Source organism: Pleurodeles waltl, chromosome 10 (genome assembly GCF_031143425.1).
Source record: "Pleurodeles waltl isolate 20211129_DDA chromosome 10, aPleWal1.hap1.20221129, whole genome shotgun sequence".
In the NCBI taxonomy this organism is placed as follows: domain Eukaryota; kingdom Metazoa; phylum Chordata; class Amphibia; order Caudata; family Salamandridae; genus Pleurodeles; species Pleurodeles waltl.
Genome location: NC_090449.1, coordinates 206,078,455 through 206,097,551, shown reverse-complemented (window position 1 = coordinate 206,097,551; position 19,097 = coordinate 206,078,455). Strand labels below are relative to the sequence as shown.

General features: G+C 44.8%; 1 protein-coding gene across 3 annotated transcripts in view; it reads right to left on the bottom strand.

Moving 5' to 3' along the window:
* Positions 1 to 19,097, bottom strand: part of RRN3 (RRN3 homolog, RNA polymerase I transcription factor) — a 418,208-nt gene that overhangs the window by 59,784 nt on the left and 339,327 nt on the right. For all 3 annotated transcript variants that reach the window (XM_069210184.1, XM_069210185.1, XM_069210186.1), the window contains exon 17: positions 3,724 to 3,811. In XM_069210184.1, coding sequence (XP_069066285.1) covers positions 3,724 to 3,811 — 88 coding nt within the window. The remainder of the gene's footprint in view (positions 1 to 3,723; positions 3,812 to 19,097) is intronic.

Below are 19,097 nucleotides of genomic sequence, written 5' to 3'. Positions count from 1 at the left end.
AAACCTGCACGGCTATCAACCACTATGGAACAACCCATCATTGCTAGAGAGGTTTAAGATATATAATCACTTTATACAGACTAATTCAAGCTTTTTTTGATTGTTTATTTATTTAATGTATATTAGAGAAAGACAACGTACAACAATACAGAGGCAGAACAGCCCGCAGAACTAATTACACAAGAATATCAATTCCAAGCCCCGTACAGTCCCTGGGCCCCACCTGTTAATAAAAAATGCAAATAATTCACTGGTCCATGTGCCGATCAAGACTAGCCACACACCACTAGGGGCCCCAGTCTCGGCTAGGTAAACATGGCTGCTACAGGCTGATCTCAGGGCAGTTCACAACTAGTCCATCGGGCTAACAACTGAATACAAAACAAGGGAATAGGACGAATGAAAGGAAAAGAGGGCAGGCAGAGGGAAAGCACAGGAGCACATACAACGACCAATGTCACTCTTCCACTCCCTGAGAGAAGAGTGAAGGCGCACAAAGTTCCTATACACATAGGCAATCATGCAATGTCAACACATCCATATTATAAGGCATGCAAGAAGGAGTGCAGCGGAGCCCATATATCCCATGTAACCCTTAGGTGTCAGCTTCCAAAAAATTGTCAGCTGCTCCTGACAAAAAGAGGCATTGCGCAGCCAATCAGATCCACGAGGGGCCCTACCCCCCACCCCAACACATCGCCACTCTAAGCTTAGCTAGCAGCATGAGAAGACACACCAGCTGTCTATGAGTTCACTGCACTTCATCCACACATCCAAGCAATGCCAGTCCGGGGGAAAAGGACAACTCCAACCCGGTCATTTCCTCAATCATCCTCATGACCTCCACCCAGAAAGCATGCACCTCGGCACACTCCCATGCAAGATGCAAGAAACCAGCATTGGGCGCGCAACACCGCTCACAACATGCATCCGCACGCAGGCCCATCGAGCAGAGACCGCTAGGAGTATAATATAGGCGGTGCAGAAATTTGAACTGTATCAGGCAGAGCCTATAGTTGGGTGACAAAGCTCTCATGTGCACACAGCCTCTTCGCCACTCCTGCTCGGATATAGGTTCACCCACGTCCACCTCCCATTGCACCCTGGCCGATGCACCTAGGCCACCCCTCCTCTCCAGCACACAATTATATAGTTTAGTGATAAGTTTACGCGGCGTCTGAGCACGGCACAGCACTTCCAATGCTTGACACTCCACCGGTGGGCCAGTAAGTCCAGAGAATCGCGCTTGCAGCATTGCGCAGACACGCAACATGTATAGCCGTTGCAACGTAGTAGCGCGTCCATCCTCTAGCGCCTATCCAAGGGAGATCAATCGCCCGTTTACAAACCAGTCCCCCAACTCAGTTAAGCTCGAATTCCGGATTAAGTCGCGCAGCTGCCTACTTCAGAACATCACAAGATCCACAACCGAAAGAACAGACAGCGAAGGAGCAAAGGCAGAGCTCGCCCCAGGGTGGCGCAGCAGCGCCATCCAGGCCCGAGCGGTGCACACCACCGTGTCGACACCTCGCGTTCGAAGCCAGGAGGGACTACCCAGGACACAGGTCAAGTTGTCCGGACTCACTGAATCACTTTACGGCACAGGATGCGGCAGATAACGGACCGACGGCAGCCAGTAATACGCAAAGTGCGCCTGAGAACGATAATAGTATTGCAAGGCCACCCAGCTCAAATGGTAACGTCAGCGTCTCCCAGGCAATACGAGGTTGCCCACTGGCCCAAACCAACCGTATCAGAGCAGAGCGGAGACGTCGTAGAAAACTCAATGGGAGTGGGAGGTTGACAAACAGATACAGAAACTTTGGAAAAATCACCATTTTCGCAATGGCTATACGACCTATCAGTGAGAGTGGTAATGAGCGCCACGCCTCAACTTTCCCCTCCAATCATGATAGTGCCTTGCCATAATTAGCCAACCAGATGGTTTCCACATCGCAGCTCAGCCAGACCCCCAAATACCGAACAGGACCATTCGCCCATTCAATTGGGTACCGGAAAGGGAAATTCGCCACCCCCGCGGATAAAGGCAGCATCACGGACTTGGACCAATTAATCTTAATCCCGGAAAAGGAACCAAAGCATACTATTTCATCCAACAGAACATCCAGATTATTGCGCGGCTCACAGACATACAGTGCAATATCGTAAGCATACATGGATATCAGAATAGACCGATGTCTGAACGGCAGACCCTTATCACTATTGTGCTGGCGCAGCCATGCCGCAAGAGGCACCATGGCCACGGCAAAAAGTAACGGGGTAAGGGGGCACCCCTGGCGAGTTCCGCGGGCAACCGGGAAGAGTCAGAAATAGACCCATTTAGATGCAACCTGGCGGTGGGGGATGAATACAGCAATCGGATCAATTTCACAAAGCGCGCACTCAGTCCCACTCTAGCGAGCAACGCAAACATGTAGTCCCATGCCAGAGAATCAAAGGCTTTAGTGGCATCCAAGGACACCGCAGCTGCTTCCTCCTTGACCCCAATAGTGCCCACAACCGCAAAAAACGTGCGCAGACTAATTCAAGCTTAATGTTCTTACATGCCACGTTCAGCGTATGTTAATAATCTCCACTTTAGCTATGCAATGTGGGATTTCATATCACAAATTCTGTAAGCATTTATAAATGACAGACAATCTCAGTTTCGTCAGGAGTAAGCTAGAGCCTCGTTCTTCGACAGGATCTGTCAATATTTACTGAAAAATATTACCCTTTTTTTAAGTGCTCATTCATGCACTGGATAACCAACTGATGCTATGGGCCACAAAATCGTCAAACTGGCTAGGAAGCAAGATGGTCCAGGAGACTTTTAACCAATCTCTGTCTATGGACAATTCAGTTAGACATCACAAAGCTTAGATGACAGCACCATTATTTAAAAGTGGAAAAATATTAGCAAATGGAGGCCTTACGTACCAGATGTCTGCTCCAGATGCCAAATACAATCAGCAGACAGTGAACTCACGTTCTGAAGCTTCCCTCAGACCAGAGCCTCTTGAGATTTTGTTTTCTTAACAAAAATATCTGCAGAGGCTGGACACGCAATCATATAGGATACTCATTTAATCACGATGAGGGTGAACCTTAGGGTTGAATGCCTTTTTGTTTTTCATTCTTTTCTGACTGCTCTCCTGCAGCCTGCACACCACTGGAAGGACTCTACACATATCCAAATGCTAATGTCGGGGCATAGAATCATCAATATATTTTCATTTGAAGAACAGATGTACTCAACAAATAGAACTAAGATGTAGGCAGAATTGGGGAATGTACAACACTGCTGTCCTAGTAATAGGGAGACAAAAGCATGCTATTTTCTCCTGTAGCATCTCAGAAGGATAGCTAAAAGAGAGTAGGAGCTTGGCATAGGTTGGATTTTGCCTTTATTTGAATGCCTGGCCTATATTTATATCTGTATTTCATTCTACTGAACTAATAAAAATGCTAGTTCACTTCTGTCTTTCAGTTTTTTTTAATCGAACTTGAATGTAATTAAAATAGGGAAACAATTGCTTGCACCTAAAGAATATCAGTTGGCATTATACCATGAGAGAGCTTGCAGTTTGGGTTAGAGTCTCCTCAAAATCTGTACAGCACAGGAAATACGTACCAAAATTTCGATACTAGTAAATATTTTGGCCTCTAATCACTATAAATGTGCTGTTATTCAATAGTAACTAAATAAATGCTACCAAATACCTTTCCAATTGGATTCTGAAAATCTTGCAGGTCTTCAGTGCATGATTCATCCCAAATTTGGTACAGAGGATCGATTATTTTCTTTGATCTAGACAGAAAAGTCAAGTTGATGGCATTAAGTAACATCTGAAGAAGGTAAATATTGTGTTATGTTAAGACATGTCACTCAACAAGAGGTAAAGAAAACAGGTACCTAAACCAAGGATGGACGGAAAATAATAGATAAAAAAGTGATAATAACAGTAAGTAGAGATTCTTTCCAAATGTTAGATATTCACAAGGCTAGAGCCACTGGAATCAGCAGCCATATAAAGAGAGCGTACATGTATAGTGAATTAATAATGTATCAAAAGCAGCAAGGAATTCCTGGTACTGGCTACTCGTACAGATGCCTAGCCAAGGGGATTTGAGGTAGGGAGCTAAGATGGGAGCATGCAACAGCAGGTATATGCTACCACTCAACCAAGGGACAATCATCAGCCCATTGGTGTGGTCATGACACCTTAACAAGGACACTTCAAAACTGAAGTCTAAAGCAAAACTAAAATAGTGATTAAACAGAGGGATGTAGTAGCATGGAACAAGAAATAATGAAGAAAAAGGGAAATTGGCAGGGCACACAAATGGAATAAGAGCAATGGTGAAGGTTTGGGAGTAAAAGGAAGAAATAACCAAAGTACATGTCAATATGCTAGTTATAAGAAAATAATCATTTTAGATCAGATTGTTTTTAATCAACATTACTAACAATGGCACAGGGTTAGTGTTTTTGGACTAGTGATACAAATGACAAAATACTGAAGTTACACAAAAAACATTGCCCAAGAAAACAGAGGTTGGTCAGGTGTGCTCAATACAATAATTTTTTCAAATGGTGTCTCTCATGTGTCACCAGTCACTGCAGGGGACAGAAATTTACCATTCAGGAAACCTTGGGGTGACAGCAAGACTTTGTCAATGCGCTGGACGCAGCTGCATATCAGCCGTGTACATATTTGAAAATAATTATAGTTCCCAGACCCAAAGCCACAATTAAGCTGGATTCCCATACCCGTAAATGCCTCTGTAGAAAACCCACAGTCTAAAATTAAGATTGTATGCCTTCACAAAAAAAAAAAAAAATGAATTTCAAGGAAGAGCATAGTGGCCACCACATATCAGACCACTTTAATGGTACTGCATTTGTTCTACTTGGATTACTAACCTCGTATTTTTACCAGAGAACACAAAAGCTGTTTCAATGGGGAAGAAGTTGTAAATGTTGATATACTCTTATCAAAGGCAGTATCCTGAATCAATTATTTACAAACCTTAAACTTTGAATAGAATTAAATGAAGCCTTTCTGACAACTCAAAACTAATGGCAAGGTAAACTACACAACATTTTTAGGCCTTGGCTAGTCAGCGCGCTGTCTCGTAGAGACGTGTAGTGTTCTATCTCTGTGCTTCAGCCCGCCCAAAGGCTTTCCATTTGCTCGCTCCCTTATCGCTCTGAAATCCTTTGTTCCCATTTGTCTAGGGCATGACTGCATCATGCCCTCTCCTGTGTTACGTCCTCCCCCAGATCAGGGACCAAGTACTTAAAAAACATCTACGGTTCCCATTTTATGAACTACTTTTTCAATTGCCTCGGAGCACTCCATACGAGTGCTTGTGTTTTCAGTTCACTCGCTCTGACCTCCCTGTCCTGCTTCTAGTACTTTTACTTTTAATTAGCCTCTTCGCACATTTACTATGCCGTAGCATTCTTTCAACAACATTCGTTTAGGAACAGAATGTTAATTTTTGTTTTAACTGGGAAATTATGTGATTTACCTAAGATCACACGATGTGCCGATGCAGAAACTCGAACCCGGTTTCCTTTTACTATTTCTGTTTTTCTTACATCATTTCCAGTTCTTCCAACCACTTGACTGCTTGCAAACTCACGTAAATTCCAGAGCCACCTCAGGTATCTGCACCTCCACATATGTAGTTGTAGCCTTAAGTTTCAAGAAAAACCCTCTAGCTCTCCGGCCGTTGATGTAACTATGCATGACACACAGAAGAGAATGTGGCGTAATTGTCTCATGAATAAAGCATCACAGCTAAGGGTCAGTTCTCTAATGGACCTAGCCACTGTGTGTTCAGCAAGAGCGGTAGAAAAGTTAGTTGCTTGGTTTGCTTGACATCATGCGCTCATGACGCTGATACTGAACGGGTGGCTCTTGACTGTAGTTTGCGCAATAGAAGCTGCTGCATGGCAGAGTCCAATAAAAAAAGTAAGAGTGCCTTATCACAGTGCTCATTCCTCACACACTATTTTAACTGCACCGTCGACTGCTGTCTTAATGACTGACAGATGAATAGATACAATGGAAGCATCTTTGTACTGGGATTACTGAAGTATGACTAGAGACATCAGAGGGGGCGTGCAGATGCTAAAAAGTGTGCATTGAGCACGCTGACTATCAGGGCCCCACAACCAATGATTTACTTGAAAGTGTTTCTCCAACCATTCCAAAGCCACAATACAGTCTCCACCTATAGCCGATTAAGCCATCTGATAAAAGCTTTCTAGTCAATCCAATGGCAAGACTTCTACTGAACGAATACAAGATCACCGCACTGCCACAGGCCAAATAAGAATATGTTTCCTCTTAATTAATTGGCTGTGTGTACCTAGGTGTATAAGGTTTGGCCCTTTTTCTCATTAATTACGGGACAAAAAACGTCTGTTAAAGAAGACCTGCAGTGTCCACTCCATAACAAATGGCTAAAAGACAATGACATAGCTCTCAAACTGCCGAGACTGACTGCCATTGCAAATGCTTGTTAGATTGTTTTTCAACACTGCTTCTAGATGTTACTTGACTCATTCCATAAGCAATAAGTAAAATTTCCCTTAAAAGTACGTGCATTTTGGTAAGTCTATGATTGTTCTATAAAAGGGTAAAATCTTCATGAGAAAGTGAATGTTTCTTCCGACCAACAGTGTGTTACGCTTCCATTGCAACGTGTTTTATGTTTTACATCCTTTTGTGGCCTTACCTACTGTTTGCTCAATGTCTCCTTTACTTGCATTTATTTTTAGGGAATAACTACATTTCTTGAAGCTGCAAGGAAATGTTACTTCAAGCTCAATACGACGTATGATTAGTCTCTTGTACCATTTGATCAGGAGCTTGAGTCAAACGTCTGGCTGCCAAGAGTAGGAAATCTAGGGAACTGCTTGTTCAATCATACTGGGAAGAATTCGAAGAACATGTAAGGCCCCTAGAATCGCAGCCAGAAGCTAAAGTTCTCAAATTAATCTGTCCGTGTTCTGTATTTTTTTTTTTTTTACATTTTATGGTGGTTCTATACCTAAAGATGGGCACATGATAACTTAAGATTTGGCATGCCTATTCATGGGAAGCGCAAGCTTCGCCCCACTGTACCAACATATCTGAAGACAATAAATTATCAGCCTACTAATCTTCATCGCTTGCCACTACAGGGAGTGCAGAATTATTAGGCAAGTTGTATTTTTGAGGATTAATTTTATTATTGAACAACAACCATGTTCTCAATGAACCCAAAAAACTCATTAATATCAAAGCTGAATATTTTTGGAAGTAGTTTTTAGTTTGTTTTTAGTTTTAGCTATGTTAGGGGCATATCTGTGTGTGCAGGTGACTATTACTGTGCATAATTATTAGGCAACTCAACAAAAAAAAAATATATACCCATTTCAATTATTTATTATTACCAGTGAAACCAATATAACATCTCAACATTCACAAATATACATTTCTGACATTCAAAAACAAAACAAAAACAAATCAGTGACCAATATAGCCACCTTTCTTTGCAAGGACACTCAAAAGCCTGCCATCCATGGATTCTGTCAGTGTTTTGATCTGTTCACCATCAACATTGCGTGCAGCAGCAACCACAGCCTCCCAGACAATGTTCAGAGAGGTGTACTGTTTTCCCTCCTTGTAAATCTCACATTTGATGATGGACCACAGGTTCTCAATGGGGTTCAGATCAGGTGAACAAGGAGGCCATGCCATTAGATTTCCTTCTTTTATACCCTTTCTTGCTAGCCACGCTGTGGAGTACTTGGACGCGTGTGATGGAGCATTGCCCTGCATGAAAATCATGTTTTTCTTGAAGGATGCAGACTTCTTCCTGTACCACTGCTTGAAGAAGGTGTCTTCCAGGAACTGGCAGTAGGACTGGGAGTTGAGCTTGACTCCATCCTCAACCCGAAAAGGCCCCACAAGCTCATCTTTGATGATACCAGCCCAAACCAGTACTCCACCTCCACCTTGCTGGCGTCTGAGTCGGACTGGAGCTCTCTGCCCTTTACCAATCCAGCCACGGGCCCATCCATCTGGCCCATCAAGACTCACTCTCATTTCATCAGTCCATAAAACCTTAGAAAAATCAGTCTTGAGATATTTCTTGACCCAGTCTTGACGTTTCAGCTTGTGTGTCTTGTTCAGTGGTGGTCGTCTTTCAGCCTTTCTTACCTTGGCCATGTCTCTGAGTATTGCACACCTTGTGCTTTTGGGCACTCCAGTGATGTTGCAGCTCTGAAATATGGCCAAACTGGTGGCAAGTGGCATCGTGGCAGCTGCACGCTTGACTTTTCTCAGTTCATAGGCAGTTATTTTGCGCCTTGGTTTTTCCACACGCTTCTTGCGACCCTGTTGACTATTTTGAATGAAACGCTTGATTGTTCGATGATCACGCTTCAGAAGCTTTGCAATTTTAAGAGTGCTGCATCCCTCTGCAAGATATCTCACTATTTTTGACTTTTCTGAGCCTGTCAAGTCCTTCTTTTGACCCATTTTGCCAAAGGAAAGGAAGTTGCCTAATAATTATGCACACCTGATATAGGGTGTTGATGTCATTAGACCACACCCCTTCTCATTACAGAGATGCACATCACCTAATATGCTTAATTGGTAGTAGGCTTTCGAGCCTATACAGCTTGGAGTAAGACAACATGCATAATGAGGATGATGTGGTCAAAATACTCATTTGCCTAATAATTCTGCACTCCCTGTAATGTTCTGGGAAAGTCAAAGACTTAAGTTTTAGAGGAAAGAAAAAACTGTGTTGAAGCCTCAAATGCCTTCAGTGTGGCAACATTTATTAAGGGACCCTTGTTATTATGGAAGCATAAGCAAACTCAAAAGGTCTGACTTATTTTTAAGGGAAGTGTTTGGTAATAGATCTGCAATTCTGTGTGTATGTTTGCCAGTCCTAGAATAGAAGATCCGACAAAGAATTAACATTGTGGGCAACGAACATACCGAATGAAAACGTTTATAATGGGTACAACACAAAAAACATCAGTTCAGTAGTAAAAAATACCAACATTTTAGAAGGGTACCACAGTAATAACCATCAAATGGCAATCATCTACCGCATGGTAACTGGCCATGGTGGTCACCATCTCAATGTGTGGGAAACGTAAGTGTCTCCAGAGCATTTTTAAATTTGGACATCTGTAACTCTCAATGGGGCAACAGCAATAGTCATTTATGTCTTGGTGCATATGCTGCACAAAAGATTAAACAATCATTGTTAAAGCCAATAGGTCTCGTCTACACAAGAGCTATTTGTATTTTGCCATGTTGTACACCAGTGTGACTGCTGCTCATCATGGCTAAAAGTTAGTGACGTGGAGTGTCAGAGTGCAGTGGGGGGAGTAGAGTGTTGTAGAGTGGAGTCGAGCTCAGTGGCAGAGCATGTCCTAGAGCGGGGTGGAATAGGGTGGAGTGGGTTGGAGTAGATTGAGGTGTTGGGGTGGACTGCAGTAGAGTGCATTGGACTGGGGTAGAGTGGAGTGGTATGAGTGGGGTGGATTGGAGTGGAGTGGAGTGGATTTAAATGGGGTGAGGTGGACTGGATTGAAGAGGATTCAATTGGGGTGGATTGCATTGGATTGGAGTGGGTGGTTTGAATTGGAGTGATGGTGGTGGGCTGGAGTGGATTGGATTGACTGGATTGGAGTGGGGTGGGGTGGACTGAATTGGAGTAGGATGGACTGGAGTGGAGTAGGATGGACTGGAGTGGGGCAGGATGGACTGGAGTGGGGCAGGATGGACTGGGGTGGACTGAAATAGGATGGGGTGGATTGAATTGGGATAGATTTGGGGTGGGCTGGATGGATTGAATTAGCGTTGGGTGTACTGAACTGGGGGGTGGATTGGACTGGGATACAGTGTGGTGGATTGGTGTGAGGGGGTGGATTGGGGTGGAATGGATTACAGAGGACTGGAGTGGGGTGGATTGAAATGGGTGGGGTAGATTGGGGTGTGGCGGGCGGCAGAGGGATGGATTGGATTGGCGTGGGTGTATTGGACTCGGATGGATTGGATTGGAATTGATTGGAGCGGGGAGAACTACATTGAGGTGGTTTGGATTAGAGTGGGGAGGACTGGGGTGGGGGTGGATTGGGGTAGGGTGGATTTGTTTGAGGTGGATTGGATTGGAGAGGGGTGGACTGGAGTGGGTTGGATGGATTGGACTGGAGTGTGGTGGACAGAACTGGGATGGGGTGGGAGTTGATTGGATTAGGGTAGAGTGGGGTGAATTGGAGTAGAGTGGGGTGAAACTGGGTGGATTGGGGTGCGTTGAACTGGAGGAGGTGGGGTGGGTTGGATTAGGGTGGGCTGGATTGAGTGGGGGTGGACTGGAGTGGGGTGGATTTCACTGAGGTGAGGTGGATTGGCATGGGGTGAATTGGACTTGAGTGAGGTGGGATGGATTGGAGAGGGGTGGACTAGAGTGGGTGGATCGGGTTGGGGTGGGATGGTTTAGAGTGTAGTGGACTGGTGTGTAGTGGACTGCATTGAGTGTGATGGATTGGACTGAGTGGGGTGGATTAGGGTGAGGTGAAGTGGATGGAGTGTGGTGGATTGGATTGGGGTGGATTGGATTGGGGTGGATTGGATAGGGATGTGGTGGATTGGATTGGGGTGAATAGTTCTGGATTGGAGTGGTGGATTCGACTGGAGGAGGTGGATTATATTGTATTGGAGCGGGGTGGACTGGACCGTGCAGGGCTGGGTTGTTATAGGGGCTGGCTGCATGCCAGGCCCTGCGGCCAACCCCTGCTGCGCACAGTCGCCAAAGGCAGTGTGCGGTGGTGGTTATATTAACATATAGGGGGTCATATCGACCCTGGCAGTTGACGGAGAAGTGGTGGGTTTACCGCCAACAGGCTGGCGGTAAAAAAATTGTAATTATGACCATGGCGGTTACCACCATGGTCATCCGCTACTTCTCCGATCAGATCGCTGGGCTGGAGACTTGGGTCTCCAGCCCGGCGGCCGTCACAAGACCGCCAGCGGTATCATGACCCGGCTTACCACCATGGATTTCATGGGGTTTGGAACCGCCATGAAATCCATGGCGGTAAGCAGTATCAGTGCCAGGGAATTCCGTCCCTGGCACTGATAGGGGTCACCCCTGCATGATTACATGCACTCACACATCCCCTCTACATACTCACACGCACACCCTCATGCACCCACACATCACACAACACCCCCCCACCCCCTCCCCTAACGGACGATCAACTTACCTTGTCCGTTGATCTTCCGGGAGGGGACGGGATCCATGGGCGCTGCTCCGCCGCCACCACACCGTCAACAGAACACCGCCACGCCGAATCATAGAACGTGATTCGGTGGGCGGTGTTCTGTTGACGTGGTGGTGGAGGTGGAGCAACCTCCACTTCCCCGCCGCCCGCCAGTATGGCTGCTGGCGGCTCTCCGTCCGGAAAAGGACGGAGGGCTGCCAGCAGTCATAATACGCCGAGCGGAAAACCGCCACCACTGGCGGTCTTCAGCACGGCGGTCCCTCGGCAGTCTTGTCAAAAGACCGCCGAGGTCGAAATGACCCCCATAGTAACAAAAATTACTTTACTTAAAAAAAAAAAACGTAGAAATTCACTGAAAAAAACAAAAGTTACAGAACATTATAGTTAGGAAATTTAATTTAAAAAAACCTTAGAAATTCACTGAAAAACCAAAGGTTACAGGGACATTACAGTTAGGTTTTGAATGTACTCGCACAAAGCCAGAGAATTCAGCAGTTAGAGATATTTCAAGAATCGCGCACTAAGGTAACTATAACTTGCGCCCTCGCCATACACTGCTAATTACCTCAGACATTACAGTACTCAAGACGACTTCTATAACATTATTAAAAATATAAATGAAGCATTAGCAGTCAAATAAAAAATAAATAAAAAACTGTACATGGCGGGGCACGATTTATGGTTACCTTAGGGCGCAGGAAGTAAGAGTGCTCCTGACATCATCAGGAAGGTAAAATATTCGCTAAACAGTCCCACATGAAACTACAAAAATGTCCAAGAACACAGGACGTGCTCACAGAACGCAGAACTGGTTGAGGCAAAAATATGCCTACGCAGATATCTAGACTCCTGGACTCTTATCAGGAGGAACATGTGGGAGGGACTGTTCATCAGGGCAAGCCAATGCAGCTTGTGCCACCAAACTGCAATGTGATGGAAGCTTGATCAAACATGGTGGGTCTCCAGGGGCAGGACGGTGCCTGTGGGATATATCCCGATCAACTGGGGTGCCTTTATTAAGCTTAGCCCAAGCACTCAAAAAGACATCATGCAGGGCTTTGTTGTAGGGGAGCACTGGTTCGACCCCTGTCCGGCCTTGATGGAGTGCATCAATCAGGGGATCTGAAGCCACACCTCCGCAACCCTTATAAGCATATCTGCAAAGGAGGAACTCACTTCCGAAGCAAGTCCAGGATGTGAAAAGAATCCAAGCCACTAGCATTGGCCAGATCAGACAACCAGCTGTCTTCTCTAGGAGGCCCTGGCTCCAGTGTCGCCTCTCTCCACCATCTCCTGCAATAGGAACAATAGGAGTGGGTTCCTGAGGAGGAATGACCAGCGTAATTCCCAATTTCGACCAATGTCAAGAAGGCAAGGCCTCGAAGTTGGCGGCAGACGTAGAGGGGGGAGTCGACTTCAATCAGCACCGCCAGCAAAGTTGCCAGTGTCGGTGGGAACCCCGCAGTAGCTGTGTCAACACGCGCTGAAGGCCTAACTGAAGACGAGGGCGAACCCACCAGCGTGGACTCAAATCAAGGCACTTCTCATCTCCTTCGGACCAACAGGTGCTCTAAAGGGAGGTGGCTGACCAAAGATGGCGTGCAGCGAAAAATATTATGCACGCATCTTGTCTTGCACGATCATTTGATGGCATTTGCATATTCTTGTTAGAATCTACAGTGCGCGAGATTTATTTCCAGCATGTGAAACTAAATGTTCAGATCAGCAATTGTTGTGCGCGATCATTTCATGGCAATTAAAACCTTGATGTGTATTGTTTGTTAAAGTGTACACATTCATCCTGGGCTTTTGGATTTTCTGTGAAGATGCTAAATTCAAAACGTGACATTTTTTGTGCATATTAAGTCCCCAGTACAATTCCTATTGTTTTCCTGGGAATATTTCAGATTGCCTTTTGGCCTCATGTAAAAATGCAATGTTTGTTCTGAAACACTATCCTAGAAGGTTCTTGTATTTCTAGACAGTATGTGACAGTTCATATAAAGCTCATATGAAACATTGTATTAATCATTCTTGATTTTTTTTCAGGTACCCAGAGTTTTTGAGGTCTAGTTATAGTCACTTCTTAGGTTATCCATGGTTAAGGTATGAGAACGCTTAGAACCATAATCTAGTGAAAGTCAATGTGATAACATATTGATATTGTGTTGTTTAACCTTTTGCTTCCTACAGGTCTCCTTCCCAGCTGTTCCCTTCCTAATCCCCTTTTCCCTCACTCGGACTCTCTCAGGCTCTGTGATATTTCTATCAGAGTTTTGGAGCTGTCTAGTGGTGGACATGTTGGGAACGTGCACAGGCCCCGAGGATCTGGTCTCCCTGACAGAATAGTGAGCCCACAAATTTATTATCCTCCTGGTTTGTGTGTGTTCTCAACATGGCCAAATAGGACGAGCTAGTCAAGGTTATCACGCAGCTCCAAGCAGAGGTAGTGTCATCAAAGGATATTGCAGCCAGCTTAGCTGAGAGAGTGAATCAGTTACAGGAAAGGGTAGAAAAGAAGGAACAAAGTCCTTTGCGTGTGTCTTGGCCTGGTCCTCCTTCTCAAGCTTCTGGAGGTAATCCTCCTATGAACATGTCCCTCAACGTTCCCTCAGCTATTCCCCTAGCTCCTCCAGAACGTTTTTCAGGCGATCCCCTGAAAGCGCAATCTTTCTTGGTTCAAGTGGAATTACATTTTACCTGCTGACCAAACACTTTCCCCGATACCCAATCCAGGGTGGCCTTCTTGTTATCTTACCTGACTGGGGACGCAGCCACCTGGGTAATCCCTCTTGTGCGTAAAGACAGTCCCCTGCTTTACAATTGGAGAAATTTGTTAGTGAGTTGGAACGAGTGTTTGATTGAAGAACAGTGACATTGTCGGCAGATCGTGAACTATTAGACTTGCAACAAGGTAACCAAGATTTAGTTTCTTACTTAGCTAATTTTAATCGGCTGGTAGCCGAGACATCCTGGCCTGAAGAAAAGCAAGCAGCCTTGTTTTACAAAGGACTCAAGGACGAGTTAAAGGACATTCTTGCCCAGATAGACCCGCAGCCTACTGATTGTCGAGATCTAATAAACCTTGTTTTGAGACTGGATCATCGTCTAGCAGAACGAAGGGGAACACCCAAAAAGACTGAGAAATATTCCTGGCGTGTTCACGATCATAGAGACTCAAGAATCCAGAAAGCGAGAACTCCAGAACCTATGGAAATCGGAACTATCAGGAGACCTATAACCAAAGAAGAAAAGGACCTACGTAGAAAGAATGGACAATGTCTTTATTGCGGGCGCAACGGTCATTTCGCCAAAGATTGTCCAATCAGGCCAAAGAGCAAATGAGGTCCTGTCCAGAAACTTGCAGCCAATGTACAAGCCGAGCCGGAAAACTAAATCACCCAAGATGTAAAGAAGGGTTGCTCTTGGGTGTCACCGTGGACCCTTCACAGTCTAGACATCTCAAGCTGGGCATAAAAGTACAAGTAAAGAAAAATAACTATTTCAGGAAGGCCCTTGTAGATTCTGGAGCTACCGGGAACTTTGTTGATGCCCAGTTGGTTCGCGCATGGGGGATCCCATGCACCAAGAAGAAGACTCCAGAGATAATACAAGCAGTAGATGGAAAACTCTTGATTGGAGGCCCAGTAATTCTTCAGACTGTCCCCTTGTCGGTGATCTGTGATGGGGGAAATCAAAGAACCAAACATCAAGAGAAGCTCATCTTTGACGTGATCCATGCTCCTCAGTATGGAATTATCCTTGGCTTACCATGGTTAACTCATCACAATCCTGAGATTAATTGGGCAGAACGGAAAGTTGTATTCTCTTCCGCCCTATGTAATAAGGTATGTCTCCAGACATCTCGAGTCGCCAAAAATTGCAACTCTCACATAGCCACTGCAATGGAGAAAGAAGTAATGTTGCCCAGGCAGTATTCATCCTATGAAGAAGTATTTGATGAAAATGAAGCAGAAACCTCGCCTCCTCATAGACCTTATGACTGCCAAATTGATCTAACTCCAGGTGCGATCCTCCCTAGCTGTCGTGTGTACGCCATTTCAAAACATGAAAATCAACATTTACGAAAGTAACTAGATCCATTCTTAGAGAATGGCTTCATCCCCCCTTCCAAGTCTCCTGCAGCCCCTCCTTTGTTTTTTGACCCTAAGGCAAATGGGGACCTTCGAACCGGTACGGACTATAGGGGTTTGAACAAGGTCACAGTGAAGAACAAATACCCCTTGCCTCTGATTCCTGAATTGTTGGATCAAGTGAAAAAAGCAAAGATTTACACTAAGCTCGATTTACGAGGTGCTTACCATTTAGTCAGAATGAGAGAAGGCGATGAATGAAAAACTGCGTTCAAGACAAGATATGGTCTCTTTGAATACACTGTCATGCCCTTTGAACTGTGCAATGCTCCAGCAGCATCTCAATTTTTCCTGAATGACGTCCTTAGAGAGTATCTCAACATGTTTGCAATAGTCTATATCGATGATATTTTGATTTACTCTGACAATGAAACCGAACATGTACAACATGTCAAGAAGATTCTCACGGCTCTTCGAAAGCATCACTTATATCGCAAACTAACCAAGTGTGAGTTTCATGTTACCACAGTTGAGTTTTTAGGGCTTATCCTTACCCCTCAAGGTATAGTCATGGCAGAAAGGAAAGTACAAGCTGTATCTGATTGGACCACTCCAAAGACTGTTCGAGATGTACAGTGCTTCCTGGGTTTTGCAAACTTTTATTGCAGGTTTATAAACCATTTCTCTCAAACAGTGGCGCCAATCACCAAGTTATTGAGAAAGAAAGAAAAATTTGTATGGTCTTTAGAAGTTGACCGAGCCTTTTCAACTTTGAAAGAAGCTTTTTCCACTGCCCCAGTCTTGACTCGCCCTGATGTGGATCGATCATTCATAGTTGAAGCAGATGCCTCAGATGTGGCAATTGGTGCAGTCTTGTCACAATGAAGTAAAGGCACTGGCCAACTTCATCCTGTAGCTTACATGTCTCGAAAGCTGAACAAAGCCGTACAGAACCATGTCATTGCTGAAAAAAAGCTTCTGGCAATCCGTGATGCCTTTAAAGAGTGGAGGCATCATTTGTTGGGAGCCAAGTACACTATCACAGTATATACTGATCATCGCAATCTTCAGTTCATGAGTTCAGCTAGACTTTTGACTCCTCGGAAATTACGCTGGATGCTATTTTTTGCAGAGTTCGATTTTGTGGTAACTTTTCGTCCTGGTAAAGACATTCGCAAAGCAGACGCCTTGTCCCGCCAAGAGTCTACCACTTTGCCTACAATCCAGCTTTCCAGAGCTATCATTGCTCCAGCCAAAGTCCTCTGCATCATAAAAACCAAAGTCTTCTTTGAAGACATCCATAATTTCTGCACCATTGAGAAATGGCACGCATGGGCTCAAGCAGATCCCAAAAGATCAATCAAGCAAGGACTACCTTTTCATGACGCTCGTTTGTTCGTGCCCACAACCAAGCTTCGCAAGTTAGCATTTAATTGGTTGCATGTTATACCTACAAAAGGTCACCCAGGCACTCCTAAAACTCTTGAATTAATCCAAAGCTACTTTTGGTGGCCTACTCTGACAAATGACATCAAAACAATGGTCACTAACTGTGAAGTCTGTGCTCGCATCAAAACAAGTAATTCAAAACCGAAAGGTTTGTTGCATCCGCTCCAAACTCCAAGTCGACCTTGGGAACACATCTCGCTAGACTTCATTACAGGACTACCAGTGGTTCAACAGCATTCAGTAATCCTTGTGGTAGTAGACAGTCTCATGAAATACGGACATTTGATTGCCTGCAAGAAACTGCCCACCTCCAGTGAACTGGCAACCATCCTACTGAATAGAGTGGTCCGTTATCACGGGCTGCCGAGAATGATTCTCTCCGATCGAGGAACGCAATTTGCCTCCAACTTCTGGAAAACGTGGTGCAAAACGCTTCAAGTTACATCCACACTATCTACTAGCCATCATTCTCAAACACAAGGCCAAACTGAGAGACTGAACCAGACACTGAAGCAATATCTGCGTGCTTACGATGAGAAAGCACTTCATTCCTGGACATCAATGCTCTGGTTAGCCGAACTAGTCTACAATAACTTGTTTCACACCTCCACTAGTGTCGCACCCTTTTTTGGCTTGTTTGGCTATCATCCTGATACCTTGCCCATCACGATTCCTCAAGAAAGTTCTCTTACACCAGCGGTGTTGGAAACAATTCAACACCTCCACCAAACCCAGAAACTGATTCAACAACATCTAGAAAAAGCTAAACAAAAATACAAAAAGCATTACGACAAGAAAGATTGTGAAGGACCTCAGTATCAACCAGGTGATAAAGTATGGCTTTCTACAGGACATATAGACTTTAAGAAAAAGCACATGTTTAATCCAAAATGTATAGGTCCTTACACTGTCCTCCAGCAAATTAATCCAGTGACCTATAAACTGCAGTTGCCCCGATCACTGCGTATTCATCCCCTGTTCCATACTTCCCTCCTGAAAAAAGCAGTCCAGAAAGTACGCTCCCAATCAGCTCCAGTTCTAGCACAGGGGGAAGTGGAATACGAAGTTAAACAGGTGTTGGATTCCAAACTTAGAGGTCGTAACCTGTGGTATCTGATCTCTTGAAAAGGTTACGGTCCTGAAAGTAACTCATGGGTCTCTGCATCTGACGTTCATGCTCCAAGACTAGTGAGACGTTTTCATCATCTTAACCCAGGCAAACCAGGCCCTAGAGCGTGTTTGGGGGAGGGGAGTACTGTCAACATCAGGACAGTGCACGCTCTACGGGTGACAAGAATGCAAAAATCTAGCCTTTATGCAAGAGCATAATTCATGCATTGTGTTTATATGCAGTATGTTAATCTTTTGCATTACAGACTTTAACCTTGAAAAGTATTATTAATGATGTTTGCAATAATTGTTCATTTGCAATGTATTGCTGCAGGCTTACTGAGGGTGTTAGGGTGTGGTCCCTTTCTAGGACCTTCTAGAAGCTTTCTCTGCAGCATGACTGAGTGTGATTTGTGGGCTGGGCCAGACTCTATATAAGGGAGCCAGCCCAGCTCCACGGGCTCACTAGTCAGAGGTCCCAGAGCACAGCAGCAGCAACTTCCTGAGCTCCTGTCCCGGAGGCCTACCTTGATGTTCCAGGCCTGCCCGCATTATATTGGTGATCCTTGAGCAGGGTGGTAAGGCGGAGGTCGGGCTGGGCCCCCGACCCCGTACTCAAAGACTCTTGAGTTTTTGGGCCTACTCATGAAACCTTCAGAGTACGCGAGTCATTGCTCTCATGTAACACTTGGTGTTCAGATCGGTAACAACTTGCGCGATCATTTCATGGCATTTGCATATTCTTGTTCGAATCTGCAGTGTGAGCGATTCATTTCCCGCATGTAAAACTTGGTGTTCAGATTGGCAACAGCTTGCGTGATCATATCATGGCATTTGCATATTCCTGTTAGAATCGACAGTGTGCGCGATTCATTTCCAGCATGTAAAACTAAATGTTCAGATCGGCAATTGTTGTGTGCAATCATTTCATGGCAATTAAAACCTTGATGTGTAGTGTTTGTTGAAGTGTACACATTCATCCTGGGCTTTTGGATTTTCTGTGAAGATGCTAAATTCAAAACGGGACATTCTTTGTGCATATTAAGTCCCCAGTACAATTCTTATTGTTTTCCAGGGAATATATTCACATTGACTTTTGGCCTCATGTAAAAATGCAATGTTTGTTCTGAAACACT